Source organism: Pan troglodytes, chromosome 5 (genome assembly GCF_028858775.2).
Source record: "Pan troglodytes isolate AG18354 chromosome 5, NHGRI_mPanTro3-v2.0_pri, whole genome shotgun sequence".
Classification (NCBI taxonomy): domain Eukaryota; kingdom Metazoa; phylum Chordata; class Mammalia; order Primates; family Hominidae; genus Pan; species Pan troglodytes.
In genome coordinates this window covers 123,246,053-123,266,826 of record NC_072403.2, presented here as the reverse complement: position 1 = coordinate 123,266,826, position 20,774 = coordinate 123,246,053, and the positions used below count along the sequence as shown (strand labels likewise).

The window sequence follows — 20,774 nt, the reverse complement described above, 5'->3', positions numbered from 1 at the left end:
TGCAACCTCCGCCTCCCGGGTTCAAGCAATTCTCCTGTCTCAGCCTCCTGAGTAGCTAGGATGACAGGTGCCTGAACCACACCTGGCTAATTTTTGTATGTTTAGTAGAGACAGGGTTTTTCCTTGTTGGCCAGCCTGGTCACAAACTCCTGACCTCAAGTGGTCTGCCCACCTCGGCCTCCCAAAATGCTGGGACTACAGGTGTGAGCCACAGCCCAGGCCTCATTATATATTTTAATCTATAGTCTGATATTGCCTGAGATGAGCACATACTTTAAGTGTATAAACACAAAGTAAATTACTGAATCCTAGTTTCAGGGGTCTTTTCAACCCTGTATATCCAAAAGGCAACAGTAGCAAATTAACTAGTAGCTGAAAATTGCAAATTAGAGAACAAATATTTTTGCAAAGTTTAGGGCCTTCTCTAGTCCTCACTGAAAATTCAGGGTCAAATGTTTCCTCTCATTTAGGATGAATATATAGTATCTCTGATCTTTATGCAAATGTGGGAAACAACTGTAAGAAAGTTATGAGCTGGATAACCTGTTTTTTAAAAATTTGGAACTTGGTACAGTGGCACACACATATAGTCCCAGCTACTCAGGAGACTCAGGCGGGAGGACATTTTGAGGCCAGGAATTCAAGGCTGAAGTGCACTGTTTTATTATGCCTGTGAATAGCCTGAGAGATAAAGTAGGACCCCATCTGTTAAAATAATAGTAATCATAAATTTTGTTTGTTTTTTTAATATACAAGTACTAGATTTCTTTCTCTTACTTTACTTTGAACATAGAACTCCTGCAGTTTCCTTATGGACTTTGAACTTGTAGTGACAAGCAAAATACCTCTTAAATAGTAATGCTTATTAGATATTTGTTGACTGCTTAAATGACAATAAATAGCTCTTCCCCAGACAGTTATACTTAGAGGCCTTCTGGATGTCAAGTCAATCTAGGCTTTTCAAGAATTTGCCAAGTGGGTTGGAAACAGACTTGATTCAATTCAACAAATATTTACTGAATGCCATCTTTGGTGCACTGGTTGAGGGGCCTGGGTTTAGATAAAGTAAGAGTATAGTAACAGACAGGAAGGCGGACTATATGGGTATGGATGTTGGTAGGTAGAGATATGGCAGTGAGAATCTGTGGAAGTTCTCTTGTGATTCATTTTCTCAGTAAAATAGGAATTACTGTTCTTAGCTAAAACAGAATTGTGGAGAGGCTTTTGGGGTTTGAGGAGAGATGAGTTTGAAATGGTTATTAGGAGAATTTGAGAGAAAATATAAACACTGGGCCACATTAAGAGCCCATTTGAGATTTGGGTTAGGAAATTAAAGTGATACCCACCAGCTATGTTCAAATTCACAGGTGCAAGTTAGATTTAACCATCACTCACAAAGGGTTATGGATTTGCTTTAAAAATTAAAAAAAAAAAAGGCGGCAGCAGCAGGAAAGGGACAAGGGAATGAAGGGTACATGCAGGGGAATGATTACCATGATTGACTATGAAATTTAAACTAAATAAGGAGCAGAGAGGTCAGCATCAAGGGGAGTAAGCTGGAAGCACTGGAGATGATGGTCAGAGAATGGGATGCATGAGATTTTGGAGGGAGTACAGCTATTGATAGATCCTGGGGTATGATTATGGGAGTGGGTAGCTTAGGTAGGATGGAGGACAAAATCATTAGAGAAGAGGAATTCAAGGAATCAAGGAGTATCTTTATTTTTTTCCCACATAATTGTTACACTTACTGCATATAAAATAACAGTAGTCCTTTTCCTTTAAAATTCAAGTAGATATAGTGCCATTCACCTCTGGAATTTAGTACTGCAGAGGAGAAATCTAAGGTCCAGCTAATTAATATATTTGATTATTGCTCCTGTCTCCATATTAGGCTTTCCTTTAGGAACCTAATTATATATTAACATTCTGTTCTCTGTTCCCCATATCTTCCCTCTTCTCATTTTCATGTTTTCATCCTCTTTATCTGCATGCTGAGACATTTCCATATTCCTAACTTGACTTTTAGTAGAACTATTTAGTAGAACTATTCTGCTATTTACTGCTTTCAATATGAGCTTTCATTCTGTTAGTGATTTTATAATCCTTCCTCATTTAATCTTGTGGCCTTTTCCTCATTCTCTTGCTCTCTACCTTTTTACAACCTATGAGGGGCATCTGTGTATATGTATACATACACAAGTACATACACACACTGTGAAGTGTGCTGCATTGTAGTGCCATTGTTCTGAAGATTGACAGAAATTGTAGATAAAGTAAGACCAATTTGGGTCACTGCACTGAGATAAGATTAACATTCAATCCCTATTTTGTACCTCCTGGATCACAGGAGTGGAAAAGAAAGTAATTTAAAAGTATAATGTAATGTACAAATGTGAAGTGCTGTTTGAACTATTTCTGAATCCCAAACTGACCTAAGAATGGGGACTACTGGTTCCTTAATTTCCATTTTGCATTGAAATACCTGCCATTGTCTAGATTGCTTTTGTCTTGTAGATATTTCAGAGAAATCATCTAGCTGGAAGTACATATTTATTAATTTGGGCCCTTTTACAGTATCCTTTACCCATTAATACTGCTTTCACTTACGTATTTGGAACATGGGGAGACATTTCTGACATTTTAGTATTTTGCTTTTGGAATGAAATTGAGTGGCTCTATAATGTCTGTGTAGTGGGGTCTAGTAACTAATGTAATTATTGGGAGGAGAATGCCTGCCTTTAACTAGATAACTCACCTCAAATCTGTGGAATCCCATTAATCAGCATGTCATCAAGAACCAAAAAGTAAGTATGGAAAGAACAAAAAATTAATTTGCTTGACAATGCTTCTGTCTGTCAATATGTATATTATCATGGAGTATAAAAATGGTAAGAACTAGAATCTCTTAAAATAAGTATTATATGACCAAGTTGAATCTCATCAGGTCTGCTTTCTCTAATTAAATAATTTTCCAATTTGTTATGAACATTTCTGTCCAGTAGGCTCTACATAGTTTTGAATTATGATTCAGTTGTACTGCACATCAGTTTTACAAGTAGCTTTAATATCTACTATGAAAAGTTTAAAGTGATATTGGTATCTTTTAGAACCAAATTTGCTACATAAATGTAAGCATTATTATAATGGTGTCTTGCCTTTTTTTTTAGGTGGCTCTAACTAACTACACCTTTGAAAATGTGAGCTTTCATGTTCTTCATCAGCGTTTTCCCCTCTTTACCTTTCGAGTCTTGTCAGATTGGTTTGATAACAAGACAGATCTATACAGGTACTGTTCTATAACTCTGAAGAAGGTAATATAAAATCATCATTGAGATGTAGTTTATATGTAATAAAATGCACACATTTAAAGTGTATTGTTCAGGCCAGTTGTGGTGGCTTACGCCTGTAATCCTAGCATGTTGGGAGGCCGAGGCGGGCACATCACCTGACATCAGGAGTTCGAGACCGCCTGGCCAACATGGTGAAACCCCATCTCTACTAAAAATACAAAAATTGGCCAGGTGTGGTGATGCATGCCTGTAATCCCAGCTACTCAGGAGGCTAAGGCAGGAGAATCACTTGAACCCAGGAGGCAGAGGTTGCAGTGAGCCGAGATCATGCCACTGCACTCCAGCCTGGGTGACAGAGTGAGACTCTGTCTCAAAAAATATATAAATAAATAAAGTGTATTATTGTTCAATGACTTTGAAAAATGCATTTATCTTGTAATCATTACTCCAGTCAAGATAAGGAGCATATCTGACACCCAGAAGATTCCCTTCTACAGCTTTGCAGTCAACCTACCCATCCCTAATCATCTAGATAATTACTAATTGGATTTCTATTACTGTAGATTAGTTTTGCCAATTATAGAACTTCATATTAATGGAAATATTCATAATCTATCTTGGCTTTGAAGAAACTCAGAAAACATTGTATTTCTGTTGCATAAATAGTTTGTTCATTCTTATTATTAAATAGTATTCAATTATATGAATATAACTTACCCACCCACCTGTTGATGGACATTTGGGTTGTTTCCAGTTTGAGGCTATTATGAATAAAACTGCAATAAAGATTTGCATATGAGTCAGCGTGTGAACATACATTTTCATATCTCTTAGGAGTAGAATTACTGGGTCATATGGCTGTTGTGTGTTAACATTTTAAGAAACTGTTAATCTGTTTTCTTTGGCAAGTCTGTTGGCAAAAAATTATCTTAGCCCTTGTTTATATGAAGATGTCTTTATTTCACCCTTATTTTTGAAGGATAATTTCTCAGTCTCAGTTGCGTTTTTTTCTTTCACCACTCTAAAGATTTTGTTCCCTTTTCTTCCAGCCTCTCATTTTGCTGATGAGAAGTCAACAGTTCTTCTCATTTTTCCAGTATTTGTGATTCATTTTCTTTCCAAAGTCAGATTTAATGAGTGGTTGACCGATGTCACTTATTACTCTCTGCAAGGTTTATAGTGGAGGCAGGGGGAGTTTCTCAGTTCTCCTGTCTAACCTCAGTCTTTGGATCTTCCTGTTCTTTTTTTTTTTTTTTTGAGACAGAGTCTCGCTCTGTCACCCAGGCTGGAGTGCAGTGGCACAGTCTCTGCTCACTGCAAGCTCCGCCTCCCGGGTTCACACCGTTCTCCTGCCTCAGCCTCCCGAGTACCTGGGACTACAGGCGCCCACCACGACAACTGGCTAATTTTTTGTATTTTTAGTAGAGACGGGGTTTCACCATGTTAGCCAGGATGGACTCAATCTCCTGACCTCATGATCCGCCCGCCTCGGCCTCCCAAAGTGCTGGGATTACAGGCATGAGCCACCGTGCCCGGCCTGGATCTTCCTATTCTTCTGGGGTTTGCTCAGCACTCCTGCTCTTCCCACAGAGGCAACAGACCTCTGCTTTGTACCACTGGCAGGTCCTGGGCCCAAGTAAGCTTCCTGACCCTCCCCCTGGGGCGGATAGCATTTTCTTCTACTCCTTTCTCAGTGATACTGTTCCTTTGCCTGGAATCTATGACAGGAAGTTTTCTTGCCCCTTTTCCAGTTGCTTGTTATTTAGTTCAAAGCCTATGGTTGGAACAGGCAAGTATACCAGGCCCAAGGTGTTTCCTAAGCTCCTCCAACTTGATGTAGGATTCAATCTCCAAACTCTGTCGTCTGTACATATTGTCAGTATTTGGTTTTAAGTTTTATCTAGAGTAGGCCTTTCTCTAGGGCAAAGGCCTCTGTTTTTTCTGGGCTCACAACTGAATGCCAAGGTTGTTAACAAGGGGGTGATGAGGTCTCTCCACTCTGGCATTGGTGAGCCTCCAACCCCAGCACTATCTGACCATTTCTGCCCACACTCAACCCCCAGCGAGCTGCTCTTTATTCAGCCTCATGTGGTTTCATCCTGTTCGTTTTCGGGACAGCCTTGAGCTATCACTCATAAGGAATCCAGCTATACTTCTGACCCCCCCCAACTCCTGCCACTTGCACAGCTCCCTTTCTCTCCCGTGCTCCATCCCACAGACTCGAGCTGTGAGCTGCCTAAATGAACTCTGAGCTGTTCATCTTTGGCTTAGTAGGACAGCCTTGCTCTGTGTAGACTGTGGCACACTGCACTGTGTCTAGGAAAAGTCCTTAAATTAATGTGTCTAATTTTTTAAATGAGTGAATCTGTACTTACTGAATTGTAAGGCCGTATGGTGGTGAGGATGGAAAAAGTATAGCTTTGAAAACAACTTGATAATATTTGGGGAAACTGCTTCCTGAGCATGTCATCGCATATTCCAATCACTTTTGAGGAATTTCAGGGAAGTGAAGTGAAGTAACAGAAAGCACTTAGCTTCTATCAAAGCCTTATAGAAATAGAAGCTGAGGCGAAGTTGGCTGAGTGCAGTGGCTCACGCCTGTAATTTCAGTGCTTTGGGATGCCGAGGCGGGCGGATCACCTGAGGTCAGGAGTTCGAGACCAGCCTGGCCAATGTGGTGAAACCCCATCTCTATTAAAAATACAAAAAATTAGCCGGGCATGGTGGTGCACACCTGTAATCCCAGCTACTCGGGAGGCCGAGGCATGAAAATCACTTGAACCCGGGAGCAGGAGTCAGAGGTTGCAGTGACTAAGATCACGCCACTGCGCTCCACTCCAGTCTGGGCGACACAGCAAGAGTCCATCTCAAAAAAAAAAAAAAAAAAAGCTGAGGAGAAATTATACACCAATAAATAAAACTTGATATTTAACTTAACATTGAAAACTATATTCAGTGGTTTGTTTATAAGCCCCGGAATCTCTAAATACATGTTTTACCACCTTTAATTAGGTATTATCTAGGATGATAACTGTTTTTGACAAGTAAAATAGAGGACTGGAACTAAAATTGTACAGAAGGGACTTAGACTAGACATTAGACCATTTATGTCAAATGGATTATGTTATATGAGAAGACCATGCACTCTTTCTTTGAGTAGTCTTGGAAATATCAGACAACTTCATTCTTAAATTTAAGTGAATACTTAAATTTAAATGAGTACATTCTTAACTTTAAGTGAATACAAAAAAATAAGTCTGACTTACTTTTTTGGTAAGTATGGTAACCCTTTTGATTTCCATTTGCTTTCTACAGTGTTTTAAGGACATACATATATATTGTAAATCGACTTAGAATGAGAAGAACTTGCTAGTCAAGGATTTCTTGTGTTAAACCTGTAAAACACAAAGGTACCCTAATTTTTTTTAATAAACCCAGATTTTTGTCTCCTGGAAGCCCCAGATTTATATGAATGAATTATGTTCCCAACATTTTATTGTTTCAAGCTTAGAACACATTTTTTCATAAAATAATGTCTTGTGATTAGATTCCCAAGCCAGCCTATAAAACTTTTCCTAATCTCTAATATTACTAATCTATATAATTCCTAATACCAGCATGATTTTATCTGTCATTCAAGGAATGGTTATTAAATACTATTCCAGATTCCAGTTTCTGAGCTAGGAGGTATATCCTGGGAGCAGAGTTCTGTAGCTGAAGAAGATAATATAAGAAATTTTCTTTTCTATTTGCTGAGTATAGAGCCAGTCCACAGAAAAACTTCAGAATAAGTGAATTTTGTACTCGGGATTCTCCTGTCTCCTTTTTTGTCACCTTCTCCCCGGATGAACTATCTTGAAAAATATCCATGCCTTCAGGATGCTCTAAGTTCCCATTTCAGCACTACCCAAGCCTATCCTGAGTAGCATGTGCTTTATAAGTATGTTTCCCTTCCTCCTTTCCGGATCAAAACTTGTATTTATTACCGTTAAGTTTGACAAAGCATTAGGAGGATGGCATAATTCTTTAACAACAATTTAAAAAACTAACAAAAGTCAATCTTCTCCTTTAACCATAAGTAAAGGCTGCAATTACTCTTTCTCTTTTATGTTATATGGTTAGTCAGATAGGACCCGAAAGTAGAAAGGATGATGATTTTATTTCGGAAAGATCACTTTTTTAAATTAAAAAGTCTAAAATACATTTTTTTAAATTAGCCATTCAAAGTATTTTTTATATTCATGCCTATAGGTCAGCAGATTTAGATCAGAAAACAGCAGTTGTTACCTGCTGGATAAACTGTATAAGATAAAATGTCCCTTGTTAAATTAACCTTTAGTTATGAAAGATAAGATGCATCTAATTTGTTTATATTACTTGGTTACCAGTCAGTGGAGAGGAATACATTTAGTGTGAAATGAATAAGCATTCATTTCACAAAATGGTCTACCATTTTTGTTAGTGAGGAAATGAGTACTTTGCTGCGATGATAGAAGTTTAACAAGACAGTTACTCATTTATAATGTATTATCTTGTTTCCTTTTCATCATGTTTTCGTTTATTTGGCCAAAATCTCAGGTTCTAGTGTACTAGGTTTGTAAACTAGGATGGATTAGTCTTACAGTAATCCTCAGTTTTCTTATCTATAATAGAGAGATGTTAATATATTCTACCTCATGAAGTGAAGTAAGAATTAAATGAGATAGTATGAGTCTTCAACACACAGAAGGCTCTCAATAAATGTTAATTAATTGGTACGTCTTTCTTTTCAGGATAGAGAATTAGATTCTGAATGAAATGGGGAAATAGTAATTACCATAATTATCATAATAATAACAGCAAAGGTTATTAAGTTTTTGCTTTTGCCTAACACCTTACAACAGTTTCACCTTACAACAGTGAAACCACTGTTTCACACATACTGAAACTGAAAACTAGAGAGTTAAATGATTTGCCTAGGGTCACGTAGTAGCTTGCAGTAGAGCCACAATTTGAACCTATGACTATCTCACTCCAAAGTCTGTGCTGTCAACCAATATGTGAAAATCTCTTAGACTATATTCTTCAAAATGTGAAATAAACCATTTCCACTTTTTAAAAAGAGTTATATGTAGCACAGTAAAAATATTTCTTTTGAAATATACTATTATATCCATTTATTTAAGTTCTAATAGACTATACTGCCTAAAAAAATAGAGTTGATCTTAGTCAAATCACTTAAATCAGGAGCCTTTAAGATTCAGTTTAATCAGTTTTGTATATAAAGTATTAGACTTACTTTCACCATTTTTGCCCAAAAACAAACTTTTGTACTTCATTAAATAACATCAACAAAAGTAAAAAGCTAACATCAACCTAGGAAAACCATTTTCACCATAACAGTTATGTATATTAACTATATTATATACTTTTAAATTAGTAAAAAAAATGGGTAAAAGACATGAACAATTATCAAAGGAAAAAAATCCTGAAATATTCAAATGTCTACCTTACTAAAGGAATTCTTAATCTGCTGATTATGTTTCTTAATTGTACCATGAATTACAAAAACCTATTGGCAAGATCAGTCTTATTTAAAAAAAAAAAAAAAGGACTTTAGACTGGAGTAAACAATGAAAATAAACCAGTATGTTTTAAAACACATTTTCCGAAACAAATTATCATCAACATACTTCAATTGGTAACTCTTCTCCTGAATCACCACCTACAGATTTCAAGGAAATATTCGTGCCCAGTCAGCATGATTATCTGTTGAAACAGATTCTTATATATGTGTAATACATACCTTTTTAAAGTTTTCTGTTAAACCTGTGTTGGTTGAGACTTAACACTTATTTTTCTCATGTTTTACAAATCTCAGCAAAATGCTTGTGTGCTGCCTGGCATTTTCAGAAATTATGTTGGTGTCTCACTATTTTGGTATCTCATTTGGCATGTTTCTCCAGGTCAGCTCTCTGTCCATATGTTGAGAGGGCAAAGTGTAAATGTTATCTCCTTTTTCTGCACTCTCCATAGATAAATCCACACATCCTGAAGGAGTGGTGAGCCATTAAATCCATTTTGTTTTATTTTAAAGGGACTGATCTGATTTGTACATAATGCATTATTTCAGATTTACACTTTGCAGTTTTGTATTGTTGAGGGGTTACATTAATGATCTAAAACAAAACAATGCAGATTAAAATGTATCATTTTTTGTCTATCAAACTCATAATAATTTTAAAAACTATAATCTTCATTGTTAACAAATATACAAGGAAACAAGCACTTTATCATCACTAGTATGAATATAAATTATTAAAACCTTTCTGGAAAGCAGTGTATTGTTAGGTATTGAAAACTGACCAAATCTAGGAATTTATTTTAAGGAATTATTTAATCATCTGTATAAAGACTTAGCTTTAAAAATGTTCATCATACCATTGCTTACAGTAATAAAAGATATTCAGTAAGTGTTTCGATTAAATATGTTATCATTATACAATAGCACCCTCGATAGCTACAAAACATAAATATAGGGAGTCAGTATATTAAGTTAAAAATGTAAATTATGAAACAAAATTTCTGTTTCTTAAACATTTATAGAGTTTAGGATTCTTTCATGTTTGCCTAATGTTTTAACAGCTTTATTCAGATATAATTTGTATATCATACAATTTACCCATTTAAAGTATATAATTCACTGGTTTTCAGTATATTCAGAGTTGTACAACATCATCACAGTAAGTTTTATAATATTTTAATTACTCTAAATGGAAATCCTGCATCACCTAGCCACCACTCTTCAACCTTTCATCACTCCTATCACCCCCTCCACCAGAGTCCCCCCACCCTCTACCTCTTGCCTTAGACAACCACTGATCTATTTTCTGTCCCCATAGATTTCTATCTTAAGTCCCCTGACAGCTTTTTAATTCTCTAATTTTCCCAAATAAATTTGACTGTCCTCAACATTTCACATGAACAGAATCATGCAATATGTAATCTTTTGTGGCTGGCTTCTTTTAGCATAATGCTGTCCAGAATTGTCCATGTTATAGCATCTTTCAGTATTTCTTTTATTGCTGAATAATACTGTATCGTATGGATATATACTGCATTTTATTTCTTCATCAGTTGATAGACATTTTGGTTGTTTCCACTTTGGGCTACTATGATTAATACTGTAATGAACATTGATATATAGTTTTTTGTGTAGATACCCGTTTTCATTCCTTTTGGATATGTACCTAGGAGTAGAATTTTTGGTGGATTATATGGTAACTCTATGTTTAACTGTTTGAGGAACTGCGAAATTATCTTCCCAAGCAACTACTCTATTTTACGTTCCCACCAGCAGTATATGAGGATTCCAATGTCTCTACTTTCTTGGTAATATACTGTTATTATCTTTTTTATAATAGGGTATTTTTTTCTTCCTTCACATGCATTTTCTAGTTTTTCTATTAAGCATTAGTCATGTGTCCAAGGAAAAGGTCTTTAAACACATTTATTAGACAATTATGTGACTATATTGTTCTAAAAGCAATATAATTAAAGATTACAATATATGTGAACCTTAATCTTCAAATGAATAAATTTTATTCCTTATAGTATACTTCTGGGTCATTTTTACATCTTATAATATTAAAATTCTTTTTATGGATTTGCTGAGGGTTTTATTGTTTGTTTTCTTAAGAAGGTAAGGTAAAGAGGTTAAATTTAAGGTTTAAACTGAAAAACAGAACTTTTATATTTTAACAAAAAATACTTATTGAAATATGTTTAACCCATGTATTATCTCACTAAAATTTATGTTCCTGATTTTTCTAAATCTTCACCAAATTACTCTTTTTTTTTTGCCATGAACATAGTGCATGTTTTTATTTTAGACTTACAATGATAACCCAGACCCTTCATGTTCTTTAAAAATCTATAGATATGATAAATAATTATTGCATAATCAGCAGCTGTATCTTAAAGGAGAATGTTAATTTTCTATAATAAGAATAGAAAAAAAAGAATAGAGCAACATCAAGCAAAATATTGAAAAAGAGTGATCCTTAATCTTACCACCTAATCACAAGTACTATTTTAAATTTTGTGTATCTTTACTGGTTTTCATGCCCTTGAAATACCTAAAATTTTCTAATGTTTAATTCCTTAGCATACTTTGCTTAAAGGCTCATATCATTACTCTTTCCTTAAGTAACCTCACTTTTAGCATGTAGATTTTTGGCAGGAAAAAAAGTACTGTTTTCAAGTGTCCAAATTTTTCCCTGATGTTCATAATGTGGATTCTTTTTTAACAGATGGAAAATGGTTGATCATTATGTTAGCCGTGTCCGTGGAAATCTCCAAATGTTAGAACAGCTGGACCTGATTGGGAAAACCAGTGAGATGGCTAGACTTTTTGGCATTCAGTTTTTACATGTACTGACAAGGGGTTCACAGGTGGGAAATCAGTTTTCTTGCAGACTTGAAAGTTCTGTATGAGTGATACACTTTTGTGATGTTTGAAGTGATTTGACTTTTTAAACTTTCTGTTTGGTACCAACTAATCAATAGCTGGGTAATTAAATCTTGTCATTTTATTCTCTTTCTATGCCAACTTTCCGGCCACTGCCAAGTTTTTTATGGTATTAAGAAAATAAATGTCCATGCCCTTAAGGATATTATATTCCTGAATATTGTTACTGTGATTAAAGATGTCCCTTAAAACTAGAGAAGCAACAAAGAAAGTCTACCTTTCTTTTGTTTTACATTTTTAATTTTGGCTTGTTAAAACTTCCCATAGATAATTTTAATATAAAAATAAAAAGCTTGAAAATCAATATAAGTGGACTATGTAACTTTTTAAAATGTTATAAAAAAAGAAACCTAAGAAGCCATTTAATTCATATCTAAGTAATTTCCCAAGGATATAATGAGAGATTTTTACTAAACGCCTTGCTGAAAATGATTTTATATATTCAACAAATATGTATTTGAATACCTGTAGTTTGTTAAGCACAGTGGTAGGCATCAGCGATACCATATTAAAACACTCAGATTCCTTAACGTTGTAAAATCCTTACTTATTTTAATTACCTGTGTCTATAACATTCCTCAATCAACCAGTTCAGTAAATATAGCAAAAATAGAGTTCCAACTATGTTTTTTTTACCTGTTTATTTCATTTAATTGCTTATAAGCTATTTATTTTATTTATACCCATCAAATTTAACAACTGTTTGAGCTAGTCTGTAATAAAAGGCAAAAATACCTTAAAACCTCATGAGAATACTTCAGTGAACCCAGGCTGGTTCTTGTGAGTAATTTTTTTCTAATACCCCAAGCCTTCTAATAGTTATTATTAGAAACAAACATACCAGTAATTGCTTGATTCAGTTTTGCTAGGGACCAGTAATAAGCTGATTACTATTCAGTTCTTTGTTTTATTTTTTAATTATTTCCACAACAAAAGCCACATTCAATACTTTATAATTCTATAATCATTTTGTTTCTTTCTTTGAAAAACTGGGATAACATTTTCTATCTTAAGTCTCCTGACAGCTTTTTAATTCTCTAATTTTCCCAAATAAATTTCTCCAAGATTATCGACCAACTTCTTAAACGAAATTGTCAAACTATACAGCTGTCTGTCCTACAGTTTTTTATTATGGTGTAGCTGTATTTAAATACAAAGAGGGCCGGGTGCAGTGGCTCACACCTGTAATCCCAGCAGTTTAGGAGGCCAAGGCAGGGGATCACTTGAGGTCAGGAGTTCAAGACCACCTTGGCCAACATGATGAAACCCCATCTCTACTAAAAATACAAAAATTAGCTGGGCATGATGGCACAAGCCTGTTATCCCAGCTACTTGGGAGGCTGAGACAGGAGAATCACTTGAACCCTGGAGGTGGAGGTTGCAGTGAGCCGAGATTGTGCCGTTGCACTCTAGCCTGGACAACAGAGCGAGACTTCACCTCAAAATAAATAAGTAAATAATAAAAATAAAAAGAAATCTAATTGCATCTGTCTTTTAAAATTGACTTATCTTTTAAGTTATTTGACATGTTTTATAGTTTTTATAAAAGTCGGAATAGGAAAAGGATTTACATATATCCCTTTTTGCATCTGAAAGCTGACTAAATAACTAGTATTACAGGCTGGGCATAGTGGCTCACGCCTATAATCCCAGCACTTTGGGAGGCCAAGGTGGGCGGATCACCTGAGGTCAGGAGTTCGAGACCAGCCTGGCTAACATGGTGAAACCCTGTTTCTACTAAAAATACAAAAAATTAGCTGGACATGGTGGCGCATGCCTGTAATCCCAGCTACTCGGGAGGCTGAGGTAGGAGAATCGCTTGAACCTGGGAGGCGGAGGTTGCAGTGAGCCACGATCGTGCCATCGTACTCCAGCTTGGGCAACAAGAGCGAAACACTGTCTCAAAAAAAAAAAAAAAGTCATACAGTCTTATTCTAAAAAGCAGATTATCCTCAAATGATTATATATTCAAATGACCAATATATTTAACTGTGTTTCTTCTCTTCTCACCTCCCTTTCTCCCTGCAGTACCGTGTGGAATCAATGATGTTGCGTATTGCTAAACCAATGAACTATATTCCTGTGACACCTAGTGTTCAGCAAAGATCCCAGATGAGAGCCCCACAGTGTGTTCCTCTAATTATGGAGCCTGAATCCCGCTTCTATAGCAACTCTGTTCTCGTTTTGGATTTCCAATCACTTTATCCTTCTATTGTGATTGCATATAACTACTGCTTTTCCACCTGCCTTGGCCATGTGGAGAACTTGGGAAAGTAAGGTTTTTTTCACATTTACAATAATGTTGTTGTGCTTTGTACTTCTTACTAAAATTAGACACTTTCTGAGTGTCTCTTTGCTCTGGACACCTTCCCTATGAGCAAGATAAATGGACTGTATCCCAGCTAATCCATTCATTATAGTTGTCTTACCAATTGACATGGATCACCATATGATTAATCCAGCTTCATGGGTGGATGACTCATGAAGAGAATTGGGAATAGGTCAGCCTTGCAACTGTTTCACTCCATATGTAACTATAGTCTCTTAAAATGAAAGTTAAATTGTTGATGTAAATTACCTTTCAGTGGAACAGTTTGAGGATTATGATCTTATAACTTCAACTAGACCTCCTCTTTATTTTTCTTATAAATAGTCCAGGATTTTAAAAATTAAATGTTAGGTTTTATTAATTAATGTAAATTAAATTTTATAAACTGATAATAACATTTTAAATTCTCAAAGGATTAGATACTTTTCTTAAATTGTAGGAAATAACGGAGTCTTCCTTTTTATTGATTTTTGCGTATTTGAGATCATGTGTTGGTTTTAGTATATCCTATATTCCTTCATAGAAAGCATCTGTGGAAATTATATTGGTAATCCTGTCTTTTTATTAAAAACAGGAATTTGGAAAATTTACAAGATTTACAGTATTTCTATTTAAGGTTTAAATTATTCTTTAAATACACAAGGATGTTAAAATAAATCTTTATTTAAGTAATTTAGTATAAGATGATTGGGCTGGACATGGTGGCTCACACCTGTAATCCCAGCACTTTGGGAGGCCAAGGCGGGCAGATCATGAGGTTAGGAGATCGAGACCATCCTGGCTAACATGAGGAAACCCTGTCTCTACTAAAACTGCAAAAAATTAGCCGGGTATGGTGGCGGGCACCTGTAGTCCCAGCTACTTGGGAGGCTGAGGCAGGAGAATGGCGTGAACCCAGGAGGCGGAGCTTGCAGTGAGCCGAGATCGCGCCACTGCACTCCAGCCTGGGTGACAGAGCTAGACTCCATCTCAAAAAATAATAATAATAAAATAAATAAGATGATCAGATGTTGAGTTGAAATTTGGTATTTCAGTATAGATTTTACCCATAAATTTTAGGATAGTGCCATTTAAGAAATGTTTCTTGTAATAAATTGTGAATATTTGAAAAACTATTTTGGTAATGAGGCAAATAAACATATTACTAAGTACATGAATTCTTGTTTAGATGTTTGAAAATGAATTTCTAATGGAGTTAGAAAGATTTTTTAAATTGCGTAAAATCTCTGTTCTATGATTTGAGGAAGTATTTGCTTAATGTTCTCTTTCTTAACAGGTATGATGAGTTCAAATTTGGCTGTACCTCTCTGAGAGTACCTCCAGATTTACTTTACCAAGTTAGGCATGATATCACAGTGTCCCCCAATGGAGTAGCTTTTGTCAAGGTAATACTCTCTTGTAAATGAAAGATAACAACTATGGCTTAACTTTTGGAGAGCTGATAATGGTTTAGATATTGTTGGCACATAATAGAAAACAAAAACACCGAGTTTGCTTGAATATTTTATCTCAAAAAGTCAAAGATATGAGAATCTTCTAAGAAATCACTTCAGGAACAAACCAGTCACCTTGTTTTTCTTGAATTTAGGTTTTAAATCTTTAAATTGTTAAATTTTAGTTAACGAAATATTGAAAGAAATAAACGTATGCTTATACTTTCTGCCCTTTATTAGAATCAGGCAGACTTAAATAGCAACTTAATGGTCAAAATATGTTACCTACAAAGATTTAAATTGTTTTAATGTGTAGATGCTACTAGTTGTTCTTCTACATTATTTTAAATTAAGACTATCTTAGAATTAATGATATTCTAATAGGCTTATTGTTTATATTTTTCAGAAGATATCCAAACTAAAAATAGGGTCCCTTTGTTCTCTCCTGTATCTCCCCTCAAAAGAGACAGAGGAAAACTTTACAAATTAAAGACAAATAAGAGACATCTAAAAGAAGATTATATTGCCTCTTATATGCCAACTTTATTCCTTTCTTTTCTATTTTCTTAGCAGTGAGTCTGTACTAGAATCATGAGACAGTAGAGTGGTTGATGGTAGAGTGGACCCCACCAGCCCTCAAATTCATTCTGGTGTACTATATCAAAAGTGGCATCATTCTCTACCAGTAAGAGGGAATACTAAACTAAAATTAGCCATGTAGATGAAGAAAATTTTAACCAAAGAGTTCATGGTATGTTTCTTTTTGGAAAATTTTAAAATGTAGTATTTCTAAGGACTGATGTAGATGAGATCTACTTGGAGAAATGGAAACAGATTTTTTTTTATTAAATGGGTCTCTATATAAAAATCAGTTTTCCAGTCACATTTCTGCGAATTTGGTCCCTGTTCTTTTTATCTTATGTCTTAAAACATTATGGCTGCTTCAAAATGTACACCAAATGAATTAGAGGTTAGAATATGTTCCATTGTCGCATATCTAGCAGCTTATTATCTCCCTTTAACAGCTTTTTTTTAAACTTGCATCTACTTTTGGACCCAGTGTGTAAAGCTTAATGAAAATAAGATTTTTTTAATATTCAGGTGTGTGAATATCCTATACCTGAGATTTTAATTGTTAGGTCTGACATGCATTACCTTGCACGTGTCTGTGAATCATCATCAAAGTTAATACTGTTTTGTGGTTTTCATTCCTACTGGAGTTCTCATAAATTCTCCCTAGTCTTGATGAATACAAATGATTTTTTTTTGGCATCAACAAATTTTATCACCTCACTATTCATCCCCTCTTCCAGATTGCTAATAAATGTAGGCCGGAGGGGATGGCTTAGTGGTCTAAGCATCAGATTTGAAATACCTAGAGTCCCTGGAACTGCAGGTTTGAATGTCAGCAGAGTCAACCCAGCTCATCATTCTTCCAAGGTAGATAAATGGAGTTCCATGCAGATTTCTGTGTGGGGTCATTAGGATGAGATCTTTAAAAACTGAGTTGGTTATGAGTGATACAAGTCCCATGTGTCATTTTGAAAGAATGGGGGTTTCTGTCAAAGTTTCGAACAAAATTTCCCTCTGAAGTTGTTGTATGGTCACTTATGCACTAGTTGACATCCTCCTCCCTGGAGGTCTCTGAACTCACATAGAAGTGCTCTGTTAGATTTATAAACATTGCAGGAACCATTTAGGAGAAAAATCCTCTTCCAAGAAATAAAATGTGATGATTTTATATTGACGGCCACTAATACTATGGTCACTCTGTTGTTAGCATGTTTCAATTCATGACAGTTGGCCATTATTATGTTTTATGCTTCCTTCTTAATTATGTAAATCTATAATGTTTGAGGGGTTTTAAACATTTTTTTTCTTTATGATAGCCTTCAGTAAGAAAAGGTGTACTACCAAGAATGCTTGAAGAAATTTTGAAGACTAGATTTATGGTGAAGCAGTCAATGAAGGCTTACAAGCAAGACAGAGCCCTGTCACGAATGCTTGATGCACGTCAGTTGGGACTTAAGCTGATAGCAAATGTCACATTTGGCTATACATCTGCTAATTTTTCTGGGAGAATGCCATGCATTGAGGTAAGTGATACAAATCTGTAGTTTTTTCAAAAGAGACTAAAATACAGTGGGGCATGGTGGCACTCACCTGTATTCCCAGTTACTTTGGAAGCTAAGATGTGGTGCGGGGGGCTTCAGCCCAGAGTTGAATCCTGCCTGGACAACATAGTGAGACCTCATCTCTTTTTTAAAAGAAAAAAAAAAAAAAAAAAGGCCAGACATGGTGGCTCACGCCTGTAATCCCAACACTTTGGGAGGCCAAGGCAGGCGGATCACATGAGGTCAGGAGTCGTGACCAGCGTGGTCAACAGGGTGAAACTCCATCTGTACTAAAAACACAAAAATTAGCTAGATGTGGTGGTGGGCACCTGTAATCCCAGTTACTCAAGAGGCCGAGGCTGGACAATTGCTTGAACCCAGGAGGCAGAGGTTGCAGTGAGCCGAGATCGCGCCATTGCACTCCAGCCTGGGCGACAGAATGAGACTTGGTCTCAAAAAAGTGGCTCACACCTGTAACCCCAACACTTTGGGAGGCCAAGGCATGTGGATTACTTGAGCTCAGGAGTTTGAGACCAGCCTGGGCAACATGGTGAAATCCCATCTCCAACCAAAAATGCAAAAACTAGCCGGGCATAGTGTTATGTGCCTGTGGTCCCAGTTACTTGGGAAGCTGAGATGGGAGGATCACTAGAGCCCAGGAAGTCAAGGTTGCAGTGAGCCATGATTGCACCACTGCATTCCACCCTGGGTAACAGAACGAGACCCTGTCTCAAAAAAAAGAGACTAAAGCAGCATTAAATGAATGCCTGTTCATTCAAGCATTTCATTTTGTTTTAAAACTTTAAACCATTTCATTTCTATGACATAACATCAGTTTTTCTCATGCCAAGCCTAAATATATATATATTCTTGGGGATCTGTGACTTTTCTCTATAAGATACCTCTGTGTCTTTATTCCAATGATAATTTTAGAAATTAGCATACACCTATTTCTGCATGATCTTCATAACTATACTGTAACTTTCTATTAGCATAAAATTTCAGTGCCACCTTTGTAGCAGTTTTTACAACAGCCTTGGTACTGCATAATTCATTTTATGTATTGACAAGAGATCTGATTATAGTTATGTTGGCTTGTCCAAATGTCACAATTAGCCAGGTGTGGTGTCTCACACTTGTGATCCCCACAACCCAGGAGGCTGAGGTGGGAGGATTGCTTGAGCCCAAGAGTTCAAGACTAGCCTAAGCAACATAGTGAGCCCTTGCCTCTATTAATACACAAAATTAAAAACTAAAAAAAATTTTTAAGTCAGAATAAACAACAGTCATTCCATATTTACTAGTATACCAGTAGATATAAAGCACAACCTTTTTTGCAATGATAGTGACAGTTGAAAGACATTTTTCATAGAATGACTTAATTTCATATTTACTAAGTTAAGGTGTTTATTTGATACAAATACAATATAGTGTGACAGGGTAATATAAATAATATACTAGTGAGTGAGAAAAGAACAGAGTAACTTGTTATATTGTGATCTTTTCATGCCAAATGAAGGTCAGAGAACATTGTGGTATATCATATTTGCATTAGTTCAGTAAGAGAAAAGCAGGGAAAGCATAAAGTCTTCACACGGCTCACAGTAGGCAAAATGAACTCCAAAAACATGAGCAAGGCAGTAGTGGCATATTCACATTGAAAGCAGCAAAATACCATCTATAGTGGAAACTTAATATTGTTAACTTGAATATTTTGGTACAGTAATATGATTTTGTGCTGGATAAATTTTTTTATAGTTGCACTGTAAAGGCTGTAAGCAATAAAAGTTTGTATCTAGGTTTATATTTGTATACTTTTAGGTAAGATAAAAAATACTTTGTCCGTCCTGGGGGTTCATATTAATACATTTGAAAACCACTGATCTATATGATCTAGCAGGAAAAAAAAATGGAAATGATATTACTAATGTAAAACCAAAAGCTATCCTTTTTTTTTTTTTTTTTGAAACAGCGTCTTGCTTTATCACCCAGGCTAGAGTGCAGTGGCTTAACCACGGCTCACTGCAGCCTCGACCTCCCAGGCTCAAGCAATCCTCCCACCTCTGCCTCCAAGTAGCTGGGACTACAGGTGCTTACCTCTATGCCCAGTTAAGTTTTCTATTTTTTGTAGAGATGGGGTTTCGCCATGCTGCCCAGGCTGGTCTTGAATTCCTGGGCTCAAGTGATTCTCCTGCCTTGGCAGGGATTACAGGTGTGAGCCACCATGCTTGTCCCAAATCCTTTCTTAGGGGCCATTTCCACATTTCCCTAATTTCTTCCCTGCCTCTCGGTTTTAAAAGTGTTTATTAATGTATTTTAGTAATAATGCAGAAATTATACTATTTTTAAAATATGTAAATACTGTAACTTTAGAATAACCAGAATTTGGTAGGATTTTTGAACTAGCAGTGGAAGTTTAGGAATAGGGTTTCACCAGGGAGTACGTTGCTGCTTTGCACGGTGAACTCAGACTGCCTAGCAGTACCTGCTTCCTTGACCCTGGTCTTCTCAGCTATCCTCAGATTAATGACTGCAAGCATGCATTTGACCCCTCATCATATGCTAACTTCGCAACAGTACAATGTTAACTTCTAGGTGAAATCATGAGTGGAAAAAGCAGCTAACATCATAGAAAGAGCCTCTCATGAATAAGTGAAAAGTTAGCACCAATAGAGTAAAAATGGAAGATATCAGCCACTTTTTTTTTTTTAAAGGGCAGATGGCTTCATTCTTTTTAATGGCTGTATGATATTCCATTGTACACATATTATGGCATTTCCTTTATCCATTCACTCGTTGATGGACACTTAGGTTGTTTCCATATCTTGGCTATTGTGAATAGTGCTACAATAAATATGGGAGTGCAGATATCAATTCAATGTACCAATTTCCTTTTTTTTTGGGCGGGGGGGGGGATATATACCCAGCAGTGGGATATCTGGATCATATGGTAGTTCTATTTTTAGATTTTTGCAGCATCCTATATTGTTCTACATAGTGGCTCTACTAATTTACATTCCCACTACAGTGGATTCCCCTTTCTCCACATCCTTGCCAGCATTCATTATTGCCTGTTTTTTGGATAAAAGCCATTTT

The 20,774-nt window shown here is 36.0% G+C and overlaps 1 protein-coding gene across 10 annotated transcripts in view; it reads left to right on the top strand.

Annotated features, from left to right (window-relative positions):
- Window positions 1–20,774, top strand: part of REV3L (REV3 like, DNA directed polymerase zeta catalytic subunit) — a 193,136-nt gene that overhangs the window by 145,027 nt on the left and 27,335 nt on the right. For 7 of the 10 annotated variants that reach the window (XR_010157764.1, XR_010157763.1, XM_003950901.6 and 4 more), the window contains 5 exons: window positions 3,171–3,289; window positions 11,585–11,726; window positions 13,831–14,075; window positions 15,408–15,516; window positions 17,454–17,660. Coding sequence is in view for 6 of the 10 variants with exons in the window: in XM_003950901.6 (XP_003950950.2) it covers window positions 3,171–3,289; window positions 11,585–11,726; window positions 13,831–14,075; window positions 15,408–15,516; window positions 17,454–17,660 (822 nt within the window). In the remaining 4 variants the exon portion in view is untranslated. Of the gene's footprint in view, window positions 1–3,170; window positions 3,290–11,584; window positions 11,727–13,830; window positions 14,076–15,407; window positions 15,517–16,134; window positions 16,255–16,877; window positions 17,005–17,453; window positions 17,661–20,774 lie in introns of those variants that run through there. The other 3 variants (XR_010157765.1, XR_010157766.1, XM_016956175.4) reach the window with 2 other exon arrangements.